This window comes from Podarcis melisellensis (genome assembly GCF_964234715.1).
Source record: "Podarcis melisellensis genome assembly, chromosome: 2".
In the NCBI taxonomy this organism is placed as follows: domain Eukaryota; kingdom Metazoa; phylum Chordata; class Lepidosauria; order Squamata; family Lacertidae; genus Podarcis; species Podarcis melisellensis.
The window spans coordinates 83113800-83130369 of NC_138529.1; the positions used below are offsets into that span (position 1 = coordinate 83113800).

A 16570-nucleotide genomic window follows, 5' to 3' on the forward strand; every position below is an offset into this window, starting at 1 on the left:
AAGTGGTACCTCAGGTTAAGAACAGTTTCAGGTTAAGAACTGACCTCCAGAACGAATTAAGTTCCTAACCCGAAGTACCACTGTATTCCCATAGTGTAGATGTGGAGAGGGTGCAGAGGCTGAGAAACAGTGACTTGTCTAAAACAACCTAGAGAGCTCGAGGCTGGTGTAATATTTGAACTGGGAGCTTTCAAAAAGCTTACTGACACATGGGCCACAATGTCTCTTCAAGCACACACACATATACTTTCCACTGTGTGAAACCCACAGCACAATTTGCATGGGTCTGTAAGAAAGAACCTCATAGGTGGGGACAACTGCATGGCTCTTTCATATCCACTTTCATATTCTGCAGGTAAAAAGAGCCAGTCTTAACCACTATGCTATACCAGTAATTGTAGAAAACTGGTAGCTTGTAAGCATGACACAGGGTCTCTTTCACAGGGTCTCTTAAAAAGAGCAGCAATTGTCTTGCTTTGTGGAAACAGTGTGCTCACAAAGGTGTACTTCTCCCAAAGCATGCAGTCCCTAGATCAGGGGTCTGCAACCCGCGGCTCCGGAGCCGCATGTGGCTCTTTTACACCTTTGCCGCGGCTCCGGGGCAGATACTAGCGAGGGGAGGAGGCGCATTGTGCGCCCCGACACTCCCCACTGTGGCGGGCGCTGTACTGACTGTGACGTCGCATGGGGGCGGTGCGTGCGTTAGTCAGGCACTGTCCCGACGTCACCTTCCCGCCCACCCGCTACATTGTAAGGGGCATGTACGCTGGTCACTGTTTTGAAGGGGAGTGAAGAACACACACACACAAAAAAAGGTAACTTGTTAATTTAACGTTTATTTCTATGAGGAGGAGTAATTCTGAGGGGTCAAACAAATAAATAATAAAAAAGTGACAAATAAGTTATTTTTATAATGACGAGTTTTGCGGCTCCCAGTTTTTTTTCCTTCGGAAACGGATCCAAGTGGCTCTTTTTGTGCTAAAGGTTGCAGACCCCTGCCCTAGACTGACTAACTGAAGGCATCTGATCTATAGGTCTGTGAGAAGTAGGGGATTTTGCTGAAGGGTGGCAGCTATAGAACAGCTGTAAGTACTGTAGTAAAAACTTAAGTGCTAATTCTTTACTGCTACCTAATAACAAGCTACTGAACCCATGATATTTGGCTGACCTGAGCAAAGAAAACAACTCACAAATGCATAATAGCTACTATTTCTCAAAAAAAGCAGAGCAGACTTTGATGGAGCAATGAGAGCAATGTATTAATCTAATTATAATTAGAACAATATATAATTGCCTGATTTTAATTTATTCAAGATGAACTGGCCATTAAAACAGGAGGAGTTCATATCAAATTCTGCAGCAAGGAAGGAGAACAGGATCAACTCCAGCTATATTAATTGACCATAGTGTGTTTTCTTGGGGGGAAGGGAGATGGAACACCACAAAAAATCACTAAAATGTGTTTCAGGAATAGACTCCCATGAAACTGGCAAGCTAAAGACAGCAGTCTTTCCTTCATTCCCAACCTGTTCCCTACAATGCTTTTAGGGTGAAAGCATTCCTCATGGCATTATTATTTAGTGCCTCCCTAGAGCATTGAGAGGGGGAGGGCAGCCACCCTCTTCCTTCCTTGACAATGAGAATGCCCTTTTCCTCAATCAGTGCCAAGAATAGACACTGTAAATTTAGTTATTCTAATCTCCAGACATCCAGCGGCAGCAGGGTGGGACCATCTGAATCAGTATTTCTATTAAACCAGAGTCTGGACTTTTCTTAAAAGCAATGAATGATTTCACCACCCATTTGTTCACACTCCCCCCCACCCCCACGACAACTTGGACCAAGCACTAAGCTGCAGCTTTCTCTAAAAAAAGAAAAGAAAAAACCTATTCAAGATAGCAAGCCCCAAACTAAACAGAAATACATGAAAATTTGTGAAAACAATTTAGCATCACCAGCCCTATAGAAGCATGTCTCCATGATTCCTCTTGGTATGAAAACCGTACATGAGGGCAAAAGGGAAGTCAAGTGTTAGCAACAGAGATAGCAACATTCTCTCTGCTATCCTGGGCTACCCCAAACACCAGGCTTCTGGAGAAATTTCATGAACAGATACCCTCAAACCCTATTTTTAATTGCCACAGGCTTCGACAAAGACCATGACTCTGTCATCTTAGTTCCAGTTGTTTCCCCCCTATTACCATGTCATTGGCTCCAGGTTTCTGCTGCTCTCCCTACTATTGCATACCAGCATTTCAGCTGTCAAATCCCCCTTCTCTTGTATTCCCCTCTAACTTTCTTTTACTATATTAACTCTTCTACTGCCCAGTAATCTCAGGTGATCCTCAAATTAAATTACACAAGCTTACCCGTTCCACTTGTCCTTCCTTATGTTTCAGCTTGTAAACTTTAAGCTTTGGGAGACATGTCTCTGCATAATTCTTGTCTTCCATCCCTTGGAGGAGCACTCCATGGAACGCCAACCTGCAAGTGTTTGCGTGGATATCAGTATCCAGCTTTGAGCCAATCACAAGACACAGTTTAGGGCAGGTAACTGGCTTCTCAAACTCAAGTAAGGCCCACTGTTGTTTTGGGAGCTGTCTTTCTTCAGTGCAGTCATTCTCCTTGTTTTCTTCTGAGGACTTTGAGTCTTTGGAAAGATATTCCTCCTGATAAAGATATTCTTTTCCAAAATCAAAATAATTCTCCAGGGGTTCTTTGGTGAAGTCATTAGGAGCTGGGCTGAAGAACATAACTCTTCCCATAACAGTTTCATGGCCAACTGTGATATGAAACTTTGCCTTGGTCTGAAGAGTGCCTCGGAAATACGGGATTTTCTTTAAAGAGATTATAGCAGCATGAATAGTCTGGAGAGATTCAGGTGTACAGATCAGACCTCTTTCCAACAGCTTTGGATCAAACTGAGTCACACAGATTCCTACCCTGTCACCCTGCATGGCATAGTTAACTGGAGTATGAAACATCTGCATGGACTTGACCTTCTTTGTCACCTATTTATGGGAGCAAAGGATAAGAAAAATTGTCACTTTCATGTGGTTTATTTATTAATAAAGCATTTTATTAATTAAAAACGTTTATACCCACTTTTCTGGGTCTTTAGAAAAAACAAAAACTCACTCTTCAGTAGAGTTATTTCCAGACATTAAAACACTGCTCTTTAGTAGAGATACACAGTAATTACAAGAAAAATCTACCCTCTAAATTATCTAAATGAATGCTTCCTCTAAGGATTACTTTTTAAAGCTTTGTGTATCTTTTGTACTAGAAAATAATACTAAGAATCATTCTTTTGAATTTGGTAACTTTTATAGTAGCTGAAAGGAATAAGCAGATCAGTATGTATCTGCATAAATAAGGCACTGATTTGTTTTTGAGAAGTACAACTAAGCTACACAGTAGCAACCTTATAATACAAAAATAATAAAAATGCTGACCTTCTCTTTCTACTTTCCTTTTATTCTCTTATATGAATTTGCTGCAGTTCTACAAATTAGGCTAGGCAGTAGTTAGCAACCTTTTGGGGCCCAGGAGCACATTTGGAATTTTGAGAGGATGTTGTGGCCACCAATCACAAAATGGCTGCCACAAAAGGGCCTGGCTTGACACAAAATGGCTGCCACGAGGATGCGGCTTGACACATAATTGGGAATACTGGTATTCCTATATAACAGAGCATCAACTGACTGGTTGACCTGGGAGAACAGGATTAAATTCCCACTCAGTCATGAAATTATCTTTTGGCCACGTCGCTCTGTCTCCCTCATAGGATTGCTGTGAGGATATAATGGAGAGGAAAAGAATCATTGGTGCCACACTGAGCTGCCTGGAGGATTTTACTGTGATAAAATATAAATATTTTTAAAATAAAGGGAAAGAAAAAGCAATAAAACAAGCCTCAAGGCAAATGGGGAAGGTATCCCCTTTGTCTCCCCACCCCTCCTCAAAATCAAAATGTAAGAAATACTGGGAAGAGAGCCTAGGGAGCAAGAAGATCAAGCTGCTTCTTCTCCGCCATCAGAATGCACACCACAGCTAGAAAAAAGGCAGGACTAGAAAAGGGGGGATAGAGATCCCCTACAATGCCACTGCTTCCCCCCAAAATAAAAATGCCTTCCAGTGCTAGAAAAAGCATGAAAGAAAACCGTGAAGCAAGCCGGAAAGCTGGCTGTCTAAGCTACTGGAGTGAAAGGGAGCGGGCCCTTCCAATTCTCAGAAGGTACTCCCTAGGCTCTCATTTGCTTCTTAAGTTTTTGAGAGGGTGGCTAGCGATTTACTTGCTGTCAACCTCTGGACTACGCTTCCTTTTCTGTTGGTAAAAAAGTGTTCGTCTTATATTTTATGATGAGAAGCATGAGCATGTCTCAGATAATGTGCTTAATATTTTCACTTAATGAAATATAACCATCAGTGCATTAACACCATGCATAAAGAAACACATGCATTTAAGAAACACACATGACACTCTTATGACATAGAAAATGAGGAAAAATATTTTTTTACTCCATTCTATAGATATAATTCCCATTTACTCCAGTTCTTTATATTTCTGACCTAATATTTCAGTACTCTTCCATAAATCCTTCCACTAAAATATTTTTTACAACTGTGAGATTTATGAAAAGCAAGCTCTAATTTTCAGCAATTTGAAAACAATAAGCACAAGTATGGACTAGTGATGTCAGGGCTATGCCCACTGTTTATGGATATAGTCCATTTTCTCTTATCCATGTTACATGAGAAAAATGTAAACAGTGTGGAGTCTGGAGTGAAGCTAATAAGCTTAGAGTTGTATCAGTTATTCTTCTTCAGAAACTTCTAAGGCTGGAAAAATAAAGACTAAAATAGGCTTTTCAAAAAGATCAACGTTGGTTCAGCCTGATGAGGGCAAACCAGTTCAGTTTAATATGGTTTCTTTTTTCACTGCATTTCTTTTTGTTCTTATATTTATCCTTTAAGAATATATTTTCCCCACAGTTTATTCATTAGCCACGTGTGCCTGCCACTGTCTCTTTCACTCATCTGAACAGATGCAGAAAGATCTTCAGCATCTTAATATTGTAACATGAACTTTGTGCGTTCAATATACAGTTTCAGATTGTGGAACCAATGTATTGTTTAAATACAACTAAAAACAGCACTTCTTCCTTTCTCAGAAAGCTTGCAGGTTATCACCTGTGTCACTCTGGAGAGATACTTCTGTCAAAGAACTCAATACATTTAAAAGTCAGATAAAGGTAAAGGTACCCCTGACCGTTAGGTCCAGTCGTGACCGACCCTGGGGTTGCGCGCTCATCTCGCTCTATAGGCCGGGAGCTGGCGCTTGTCCGCAGACAGCTTCCGGGTCATGTGGCCAGTATGACGAAGCCGCTTCTGGTGAACCAGAGCAGCACACGGAAACGCCGTTTACCTTCCCGCCGGAGAGCGGTCCCTATTTATCTACTTGCACTTTGAGGTGCTTTCGAACTGCTAGGTGGGCAGGAGCTGGGACCGAACAACGGGAGCTCACCCCATCGCGGGGATTCAAACCGCCGACCTTCCGATCAGCAAGTTCTAGGCTCTGTGGTTTAACCCACAGCGCCACCCGCGTCCCTTAAAAGTCAGAAAGCAAGTTCCAAATCTGAAGTTTTGTTGTTGCATCACCACTATGTATATGTGTGCAAGCCACAAAGTGGGACATGTAGGATTATTTCCAATATTAATCAGAGTAGTTCTGCTGAAATCAATGGACATGAAATAAATGGTTCTACTTCATGATTTAGTTGATGAACTGAAAGCAACCAGGTACAAATTCAAAAGCAAAAGTCTATCAAGAAAACCAAATCTTGCTGTTCCACAAGAAGTGTTGTTGGTGGGTCTACAAATAGCAGTAGAATGGAATGTACCAGCGCATGTAGAACAATCACATTTTTAATGCTTCCACATTACTCCCAGGAAGTAGGAAACCAGCACATCAGAAAGAAAGGTTCTTAACAGGTTCTCTCTCTGCTGTCGTAGTTTTTAAAGAAGGCTACTGCTGCTCACCTGAAATCTAAAATCTTCTGCTTCATTTTTATTTTTAGAATGGTTCTGTGTAGACTGATATTTCATACATCTGTATTACAAATTCTGTCAGTTATGCGTGCACACCCACACACCCACACAATGGAGAAAGACGGCTTACAGTGTTTTATGCAAAGAAATTACATGCACATCTCACTCTGTGAGGAGATAACTTATGCTCCCAATATGACTATTGCTGTAGTGGTGATTCACAAGTCCCAAAAAGTGTGGAAAAGTATATGAGTGTTCTCTTTTCCATGCTTCAGCAGTCTTGCCTGAGCCCTCCCTTATAAAAGGAGTTTTCAGATCTTTCTAAAAGCACACAGATGTCACAGATTTGGTTCAACATAGACTCTCGGCTCCACACTAGAGCTCTTTGTTTCATGCCATCCCAAAAATTATTTTTAATATAAAAATGGCATACCTATTTTATCCATTTTGGGTAGTCACACAGAAAGAAATGGAACTTCATCTAGCAACTTCAAGCTCATCAACAAACAAACACTTCCCAATGTTGAAAAATCTGCTTAAAGCAGCTTCATATTTAACTAGAGGGGTGGCAACTTGTAATGCCTGAAAATAAATCAGGAAAGAATGTTCAATATTTTTATCTGGATGATCACATTAATATTTCTAAGTATGATGTAGAGGCTTGTGAAATGGCTTTGGTGGAGGAGGAGAAGGACTGGGGAAGTCCATGTGTTCATACACAGATAAAAAAATGCAAAAGGAGAGATAAATTAAAAGCACCCAAACTGTTCAGGCCCTTAAGATAAACAAATGTGTTCAATATAAGAAAAGAACCTGTTATTTGAAGACCAAAGGAAAAGCCCACTAAGATTTTCAAAGCAGTTTAACTAATAGAAAACAGCATACAAAAACTCCACTAATGGCTTTTTCTCCTGATACAATGAAGCTTCTTTTCCTTTATTTATCCAACTTTCATTAAGTTATCGGTACTCCATATGCCATAGTTCTTAGCTTTTTTTAGATAAGAGCCCAAGCATCCTTCTACCTCCAGTGCTGTCACTGCATCTTACTGATACAAAAGAGATAAAGGCAACCTAGCCCTTCTGATAATAACTGGAATCACAGCAAATTCAGCAAACTAGTAAATTATGAAATGGAAAATTTAAAAAATAAAATAAAAAGCAGATTGGAACACATAGTTAAGGTAGTTAGTAATCAAACAGTTTAAAACATGTTAGCTAACTTTAATTGGTGCATTAACATAATGCACACACCACCTCTATTAAAATGAGAGGATGTCCCTATATTTAAGCGAGATTTAAATTATACTCAGAGGACAGAAAAATGGTGTGGACATATTTTGGGGGAAATGAAAATACAGCCCAATTTTTGGTTGTTTGCTCACTGCCAAAAAATGGAACTGCAGCTTTGTTCTTTAGCAGTAGGGGCTGATGAAAGGGTGAGGAGTTCTATCAGCACCCCTCAGCATTGTTCAGATCACTAATTCAATCTTGCATTGACATATAACATTAATACACTATAAAAGGTATGTTTAATGCCAGCGTGCACTCTCTCTATATATATAGAGAGAGTGAGTGAGAGAGAGAGAGAGAGTGTTGCCCTGGAGGTCTCCAGAGCACCAGCCTCCAAAGACAAAATTCAGTGACCTTCTGTTTTAAAATAAATTCCCGCTTTCATGGTCATGAATAAAAGATTGTAAATTTGACAAGAGAGTTACTGGCATGGCATTATCTTCTTGGCTCTGGTGACAGCACAGACCATTAGCTCTGAGAGATGCATCAAGTATGCCATACATCTTAGTAGGATGTTACATCTTAAGTTTAAGATTGAACCTATCCACTACTCTGGAGGATTCTGGGAAAATCACAACCAAAGTAGCAAAGCCAAAAAAGATACCATGCCTGTTTTATACAAACAACTAGGCATTCCAGATGTTTCGGCACATACATATCCCCCTCTCTCTTTCCTGTTTCACTAGATGAGTAGGAGAAGGACTTGGCACAGCACAAAAGGCTTATTGGCAGAGGATATCATGTTCATACCAAAGACCATGTTCAAAGTACGTCACCGACGGAGTGACTCTGAATCTCACACTCCCCAAAATATCATTGTCTTCAAAGCATATACGTATGGTGACACTTATTCAACAAGAGGAGATGGATGACCACTTGTTTCAAACTGAGAATTATGTAAAATTATTTGAGTTATAGATTTATCATGCTTCTTTCAGTTACTTATTTTGGATTAATGAAGATACACACAGGAAGGTTATGAGACGGGAGACAAAGGACCCTGTGTGAAAGGCAGGGTAGAGAGAATTTCCCAGGGTGAGAGGTTGGGAAAAGAGAGGGAAGTTCCTAGGTGGGACCAGGGAGGGTTCCTTTTTTCATGCGTGGATTAAGGGATACAATTGAGATAGAGGGCTTTGCATTTACTTTTACTTCTTTTAGCTTACCTTTTATTGTATTTTATGTGCAAAAAATTTAATAAAAATTATTTTAAAAATATGTATAACACACTTCTTTCATACTGTATGAAGATGAAGTTGAGCAGCACTCTGGGCTGCCCTGAAGTGGGAAGCATTTTCTGCCGCATATTAGCCATCCAACCAAAGTGGAAACTTGTGCCTGGTCAGACTCAGGTCTTTGGGACACTGACCTCCCCCCCCCCCAGCTATTTCTCCACATAATGGAGGACACAAGATCTCTAATGGATACCACACAAAAGCCCACTCTCTCAGAAAAGCATAGCTGCTTGATAGTTCGGCAATGATGGCTGCACATCCATTCTGAGGGCCTCAGCGGGAAATGATGTATTGGAGAATGAGGACACAGAGCTAAATTTTCAACAAGAAGCACTAAGGTAGAGAAACAATGAGAAACTTCATTTTTCCAAAGAAAATGTCACCCATTATGGTGCAAAATGTCATGAGGCAGAGGAAACCATGCAAGAGAAGAAGGGGAAGATATGATTAATGAGAAAGACGTAAATATTAAACTAGAAGATGCCTTTCACCTAGGTATCCAGTGTAGTCAATCCTTTGAATTTCCTTCTTTGCTTATTGTCCATCGAACAAGCAACGTCTGCTTTGTGAGAAGAGTTTGATCTCTACACAAGCTGCATTGGCATCCTGGGGCCAATAACTCAAGATCCTGGTTTCAAGAAGAAATATCAGAGATGGGTACAACAAAGACGTTAACCATTATGACCCTAAGGCCTCATTCTGGTCAGTCACTGCAAGTTCAGACCCAATGAGTATATATTTGAAATAAATATATATATATTTATTTATTATGACATGTGCTTTATTGATCTAGTTTTCATTTAATCATACCTGAAAGGCTTGATCATAGCATCTCTGATAATTAATTCCTAGACCAAGTATGTACCCAACATGAAATTTCCCACATTTGCAACTAACTAGATTCGAATTGTTTTTGAGAAAAATGAACACAGTCATTGGTGGTAATGCTTCCCCCACAATTTATTTTGATGAAAACTTGTACAGGAACGTCGATTCAGAAATTTATATAACAGGACAATAAAATTACAACAGAAAAAGCAACACCTCAACAAAACAAAAACAGCGTCTGTTGAGTCCTCCTCAAAAAGTTGAACAATTTCGAGCAATAATCATAATCATGATTTAGTTTGAACCAAGAAACATCTGCCTTTGCAGTCAGTTGGGAAACATGAAGGTTGAAAGGTTCTGATATTCTTCAGTGAATCACTACATGACTGTCAGTATAATCCCCTCACATCAAATAGCTGAGGGAGTTCTACTTCTTTGATCGTGCCCTGGCTGTCCGCAACTGTGTCAGAAGTGGGATAACTGATGGACCACACAGCAGCATACAGGCTGGCTATTTTCCCTCCTATTTTAGACCAAGTGCATATTATTTATATGTACCTATTACTATATACAAGGAAAATGGTAAAATGTTGATAAGAACATCTTAGAGCCACAAATATATGCACATATGTGGAAAATCCCACTCCTTTTGACAGAACGTGCTGACTAAAATATCTAATGAGCCATGTCCATCCATGTCAATGTATATACTAAGTTAGCATTTCACCAAGCAGATGCAGAAAAGGGGAAACTCAATCTGTTCTTCTACAGTATATGCATTATAAATAAGATTAACATTTAATATCAAGTAAACCTTAAGTTATCAAAAGTGCTTTCAAGCCACATATTTTTGTTTCTTCCTAACGACCTCACCCATACACAAGGGAAAAACCAGGTTGTAAAATTACATGTGGGAAAATTCATTCTTCCAATGAAATAAACCAAATTCCTCTGTTTTAACTCTAGACATGGGCTTAGAACAATAGGAACACTTTCATCCAGAGACTTCAAAGTGGTCCACAAAATACTACATCAGAGTAAACAGAGGGCTGAAAGGTTTATAGAGAAGACCTTCCAGAGGGTAAATTCCCCCCACCCCCCACCCCCAAAACAGGATATTTTTGTTTATTACTAGTTGCTGAAAAGCATAAAAGAAGGGAAACTATAGGCTAGAGAAGTAAAACTTTTTATGTGTAAGCAACATTTGGAGCTTTGTCAGGAGGCTGGTTTTGGTAGAATGTGTGACATGTAGCCCAATGTGAGTAATATTATATCTCAAATAAAAATCAGCCCATGAATATACATAATCCAAAAGGTAATTCTCCCAATCTCTGAAATGTAATGGAGCTACTCTAGATCACTGAGGCATGAATATTTACCGTATTCAGGCTTTACTGCTCTCGATCTGGGTTCAATTTTGCAAATTAAAATGAGAGCTGTGTGGATAGAGAGATTAAAGAGCATCCCAACGCTTGCCTGTTTCCTTGGTGTGGCAGCAGTGATCCGGTTACCCTTCTGTTAGGTTATTTCTTTTTACTTAACAGAGTAGGTCAGAAGCAATTAAGAGTGGAGTGTAGAGGTCACAATTAGTTCATAACCTTGCAGTTAAAGGATCAATTAAAAATAAAACAACAATGCCTGCAAACACTGCCTCCCTACAAAGATATACAGAGAACAGAAAACAGCATTTAAAATAAAATCACTACTGAAAAATAATATTGCTAGGTGTTTTGACTTCTACTGGAGAGGTATGGGGACAGCAGGAAATACAGTTTTCTTGTATCCATTTCTTTCTCGTAAGCAAAACTCTGTATTTCCTCATTTGTGACTTCAGTATTAAAAACTGAAATATACCCCATTAAAAAGAGTCATTGGAAAGAAAGGACTAAAGGCAAGTACCGTAATTTTAAAGGAGTTTTGTTGGTTTTGTAAGTGGTGTCAATTTTTTATATTTACCGTTGGCAATTTTTGCTTGAAATTTAATAAAACAGAAAACTGTGAGCTTTAGCTATAAAAATAATGACAAATTAAGCAGATGCAGATGTTGATAACTTTTAAATCTAGCAGTGATTAATATATGAAATGACATATCAACTGTTTTTTGATATGCTGTGAATGGAACACAGGACCCATTCTTAAGCGGGTTCCTAAACCTTTGGCCAAAAAAGGTCAAGTCAGTTGTTAGATGAGGTAATCTTAAAATTAGCCAAATTATAATAACTAAACCAAAAACCCTATATGCTATTCTCTTCCAAAGTATAAAATACTAGCAGTTAACGTTTGAAAGAAACAAGTAGGCTTTGATCCTAGGCATCAGATTCACAAAATGGCTGTGAATTTGCCATTTTGAAATTCTGGAAAGAAATGATAGAGAGTTGTTGTTGTTGTTTTAAATCCAATATCTGAACAATTAGGGGGGAAAGATGTAGCATTTGTGCTGCTTTATAAAGTAGTAATGATACAAATATGATCATGCAAACCTAAATAAATGACATACATGAAACAGGAAGGAAAGATACATCATGATTAACATTATACAAATATGCTCACCTGGGGGGAAAATACTAAAAGAAAAAGAATACGCTAAGACAAAAAAAAAAGTCTGTCAAGAAAAGGTAGAAAATAGGAAAGTAAAAGCTTCAATCCAAAATATTAATTCAGTAACAAAAAAAGTATTTACAATAATGAAGCAGCATGTCATGATTTGTGTAATATATAGAATTTACCCCCCTTTTTTGTCTTCAAATAACATCCTGGTACCAAAGGGTTACTGTCATTCGAAAACCCTCACCAGCAGTCTTAATAAACATTTAATATTTTTCTTTCTACTTTCTTAAAGAGCCCAGATGTGTTCTTACAGATCAAAAGAATCCTAACTTATAAAGTTAAACTAAATCAAGGGCTTTTGTTCCAAGGCATCGTTGCTGAACTAATTATTCCTGGATGTTGTTTAATGAAACAGTGGTGCCATATATTAAAACATTTAACAGGATGAGTTGTATGAGTTATAGGGAAGGTCTGATCTTAGCATATAAATTTAACCTTTTCTTCAAAAGAGATTAAACGAACTACTCAGAACTCCCTAACACTGGCAATGGGGACGTAAAGTAAAGAGACACTAACCTATAAGGAAGTATATTGCTGTCTGTTTACCTCTTTCATAGTAATGAAGATGGGGGAATTGGCAAGCTCTCTAGACTTCATCTCCTCCACCTCAAAACAAAATCCTTGCTTGGGTTTCTCATCATACCACTAATTAAATCTCTCTCAAAAAAAATATTCCATTCTGAACCCAAGACAGAATGATAGGAATTAAATGCAGCTCCTAGGGGCGGGGGGAACCACTAATTCTGCACTGAAATATTATGAACGCCTATTAACCAAAAGATTCTCTCCTGCTGATGGGTGTTTTGCTTTTAATTACAATGTGACAGAAGGGAAGATATCCTTTCACCAAATTAATAGTATTTCTCCCTTTGTCTCATGCAATAAAAAAAATGCAGACCCACTGAATGTATATCAATTTGAATTTTTAAAAATGGAGCAAGAAAATGAAAGCCACCATGGAACACCAAGAAGGTTCTAGAATAGGCTGGCAGAGGCTTCCATACACCAAGCACTTCCCTTTCGTGGGAACAGACTTTTCCGCTGTCCCGGGGCGATCTTAAAATGCTGGCGGGCGGCAGCGAAGGCAGCGCTGCCTTTTCCGCTCTCCCGGAAAGGCAGGCAGGGGGGAGCAAAGACTTTTGCCCCCCGCCAGCCTTCAGAAGAGGTCCTGGCGGGGGGCAAAAGTCTTTGCTCCCCCCCCGCCTGCCTTCAAAAGCCGTCCGGGATAGCGGGAAGCGCTTCCCTGCTATCCCGGACCGCTTTTAAAATGCTGGCGGTGGGGAGCAAAGCCTTTCGCCCCCGCCGGCCTTCCTGGACCTCTTCTGAAGTCCGGAGGGGGGGGGAAAGGCTTTGCTCCCCACCGCCAGCATTTAAAAGAGGTCCCCGAGATTTCCCTATGGGCTTTCGTCTTGCGATGCAAGCCCATAGGGAAAATCGTCTAGCGAAGCGTCGCAAAAACCGAAAAACCCTTTCGTCTTGCGGGTTTTTCGTCTTGTGAGGCATTAGTCTTGCGGGGCACCACTGTACATAGGTATTACTGTGGCGGGAAGCTAAACGTGTTTCCATGTGCTCTGGCTTCTGTCACAGTGTTTTGTTGCGCCAGAAGCGGTTTAATTACATGACCTGGAAAAGCTGTCTGCGGGCAAATGCCAGATCCCTCGGCCTGAAAGTAGAGATGAGCGCCACACCCCATAGTTGAATTCGACTGGTTCCAGGGGTCCCCTACCTTACCCTTATGGTTATGCTCTGGTTTTTACTTTTTGAAATATGACAACCCTAGCTCATGTTCTGCTCCCTGGTCACTGCAAGAACAGGATGCTGGACTAGATAGGCCGTTGGCCTGATAGAGCAGGCTGTTCATATGTTCTTGGGCAGCTTCTGTTGTTCCTATATCTGAACCAAGGAATTTCACCAAATAATATTCTAACCATTTAGATCTCAGGCTACCCCCTTGTTATTGCCTGACCCAACACTTATGGTGTAACTAACATATGTAAAAGCTGAGGTCCATTTATTGATCACAGTAGCTGGTATTAACTTGAAATAAAAAGTTCATGAGGTGTTGACCAAACTTTATGACAACTCAAGTAAGAATTTCCACACCTAGCCACCCACACTTAAAAGCAGTGCAATATAGCCTGTGAGACAATAAAGGCTCACCTAACAACAGAAAACTGCTTGTTTTTTTAAAAAACACACACAAACACAAAATCCTGTTTGTTTGCATAAGGCTTTTTCTCAGCTCAACAAAGTAGACCTGCTATGATATTTTGTCTTGAATCAGCATTGAGGTTTCTTTGTACATAAGACTGTATTATACATAATAAACATGGAGACTCATTAAACTTGCAGAATAAAAGCTGTCCAAGTTTAAAATTAGCCTGAATAGTAAAATAAACAGTTCAGCCTCCTTATTACATTCTGTCCCTGTTACTGCAGCAGCATTTAAATGCTAGATGCTTAGCTCTAAAGAATTATCTTTTAATATATCACCTACATGCCTAAACCTTTAAGCTATCATCAGGAAAAAACGCAAATTCTTCCATTTACATTTTTGCAGCTCTGGTGTTGTTGTTTTTAACTTCAGCATTCTTAACGAGGTCACTTGACAACAAAAGCAGGGAAAATCTTTACCTAGGTGTCCAGGGAGTGGGGGCAGGCCTAAACTACAAGCCCATTCTCCTGAGGCAAGAATAGTGGATCATGCTTGAGGATGCTTATGCAAATTTATTTCCCTGCATCTCTATTGGGTATCCCTATCTCGTGAAATTTACTGTAGCCAATTAGAAGCAACTTTGGATCAGAAGAATCAATGCCCTCCTCTCGAATAGCAAAAGAGAAAGTATCTGAGGGACAACCTCCTTATGTGATATGCTCTTTCCAGAACTACCTGTGCCAGAGTTACTAATTTCAGGGGGTATTTTCGATGCACAAGCAAGAGGAATCAACAGAGTATGGCAGCAGACTGGGCAGCAAGAGCAACGAACAAGGAAGTGATAATAATCAGGGATACTGAGATCCCAATGGCCAGTGGGGGACAGTGACACTGATAGGATTTACAGGCCCCAGAACATGTATAAGGAAATGAGATAGGCCTAAGGCAGAAGCAACTCGCTACACTAGCTTCTCAGTAGGTCCGTCACCACTGTTTGCTGGGAAGGGGAGCGACCACTTCTGGTCTGCCATCTCCAGAGTACCTAAAAGAGCTGACACTGGATGCATGGATAAAGAACAGAGCCTAAACAACAACAACAGCAACAACAACAATTTACTTATACACTTACCATCCAGCTGGGTTGCTACAGCTACTCTAGGGGGCAAAGGATTTTCGTCAGTCATACATAATTATAATTTATTTTAAAAAGATTACCTCCCTCTTCAGCTGAAAATACTCCCTGAGTGGCTTACATATCCATTTTGAAAATCTGTCCTTGCCCTCTGGCTTTCAGTCTAAACAACATAAACCCTCCCAATTTTATTCTGATTGGAAGGATGAAAAAAAGCCAATTCAGATACTGTTACTTAAAGTAATGGGCTCCCAACCTAGTGCCCATGAAGCCTTCCAGTATTGGCCCTTGACAGATGCTCCAGACTCTGAGCTTTCTTTTCTTCTTTCTTTTTTAAAAGAGAAAGAGAGAGCGCAAGAGTCACAGAGACCTCCATAATCAGGACCAGCAGGACATAACAGACTTATCATGATAAGCTTAAGGTTGCCGGGGGTGGTTCTCTCTTTAATTTTGTGACATGTCATTTTCCACATGGCAGCCATTTTGTGTTTTGCACTCCCAGCACTCAGAATGTGCCTAATAGTCCAAAAAGATTGGTGACCCCTGCCTTAAAGTTATCATTCTTAAAATGACCTGCTGGGATGCAAACAGCTTAGATAGCCTGATGGTACTGGATGTAGCTAGATAAAGACTGAGAGAAAGGTAAAGCCACCTGCTCTCTCAGCAAAACCTGCTTCCCTGCTCTCCACCTGCTCTGAAGCTTGATGGAATGGCTTCCACCAGCTCCCATACATACGTACATGCATACATATGAATGAGTGAATATAAAATCATACATACATTTATGTACACGCATATTGCCATGTCTGCCTATAAAGATAGGTTACTCAGCCAGAAATATAAGGAGTTTATACAAAAGGAGGTGAAAGTAGTTAAAAGGACACTAATCAAATCCTATTTATATAATTTCAAATTTATGAGGCGTTTGGGGTGGGGAGCTGGGTTAAAAGTGTGCATCAGGTGCAAATAACAATGCTTGCTACTACATGTCAACCTGTTTCAGCAATTTATCATTATGTGAGGCTCAACAGGTCGCTAGTATTGAAATGCAATAAATCAACAGCCTGTTTCCAACCTTCCCATTTCAAAGCACTTCCCTCCTTTTTTATGCTATAGCAAGAGAGCATTTCAGAATAACTGAAGCTAGGAATGTGTGTATTTCTGTTTTGTGAAGACAATCAATTCCATATGGCTAACAGGCACAAAATTAACCTCATAACTCAGCCACATTAGCATCAATATCTTTGGGCAGGCCATCTAACAAAGACATGTG

General features: G+C 39.9%; 1 protein-coding gene across 2 annotated transcripts in view; it reads right to left on the minus strand.

Moving 5' to 3' along the window:
* The window catches only part of EEFSEC (eukaryotic elongation factor, selenocysteine-tRNA specific), a 170053-nt gene that overhangs the window by 58594 nt on the left and 94889 nt on the right, over positions 1-16570 (minus strand). For both annotated transcript variants that reach the window (XM_081900475.1, XM_081900476.1), the window contains exon 6: positions 2370-3011. In XM_081900475.1, the coding sequence (XP_081756601.1) occupies positions 2370-3011 (642 nt within the window). The remainder of the gene's footprint in view (positions 1-2369; positions 3012-16570) is intronic.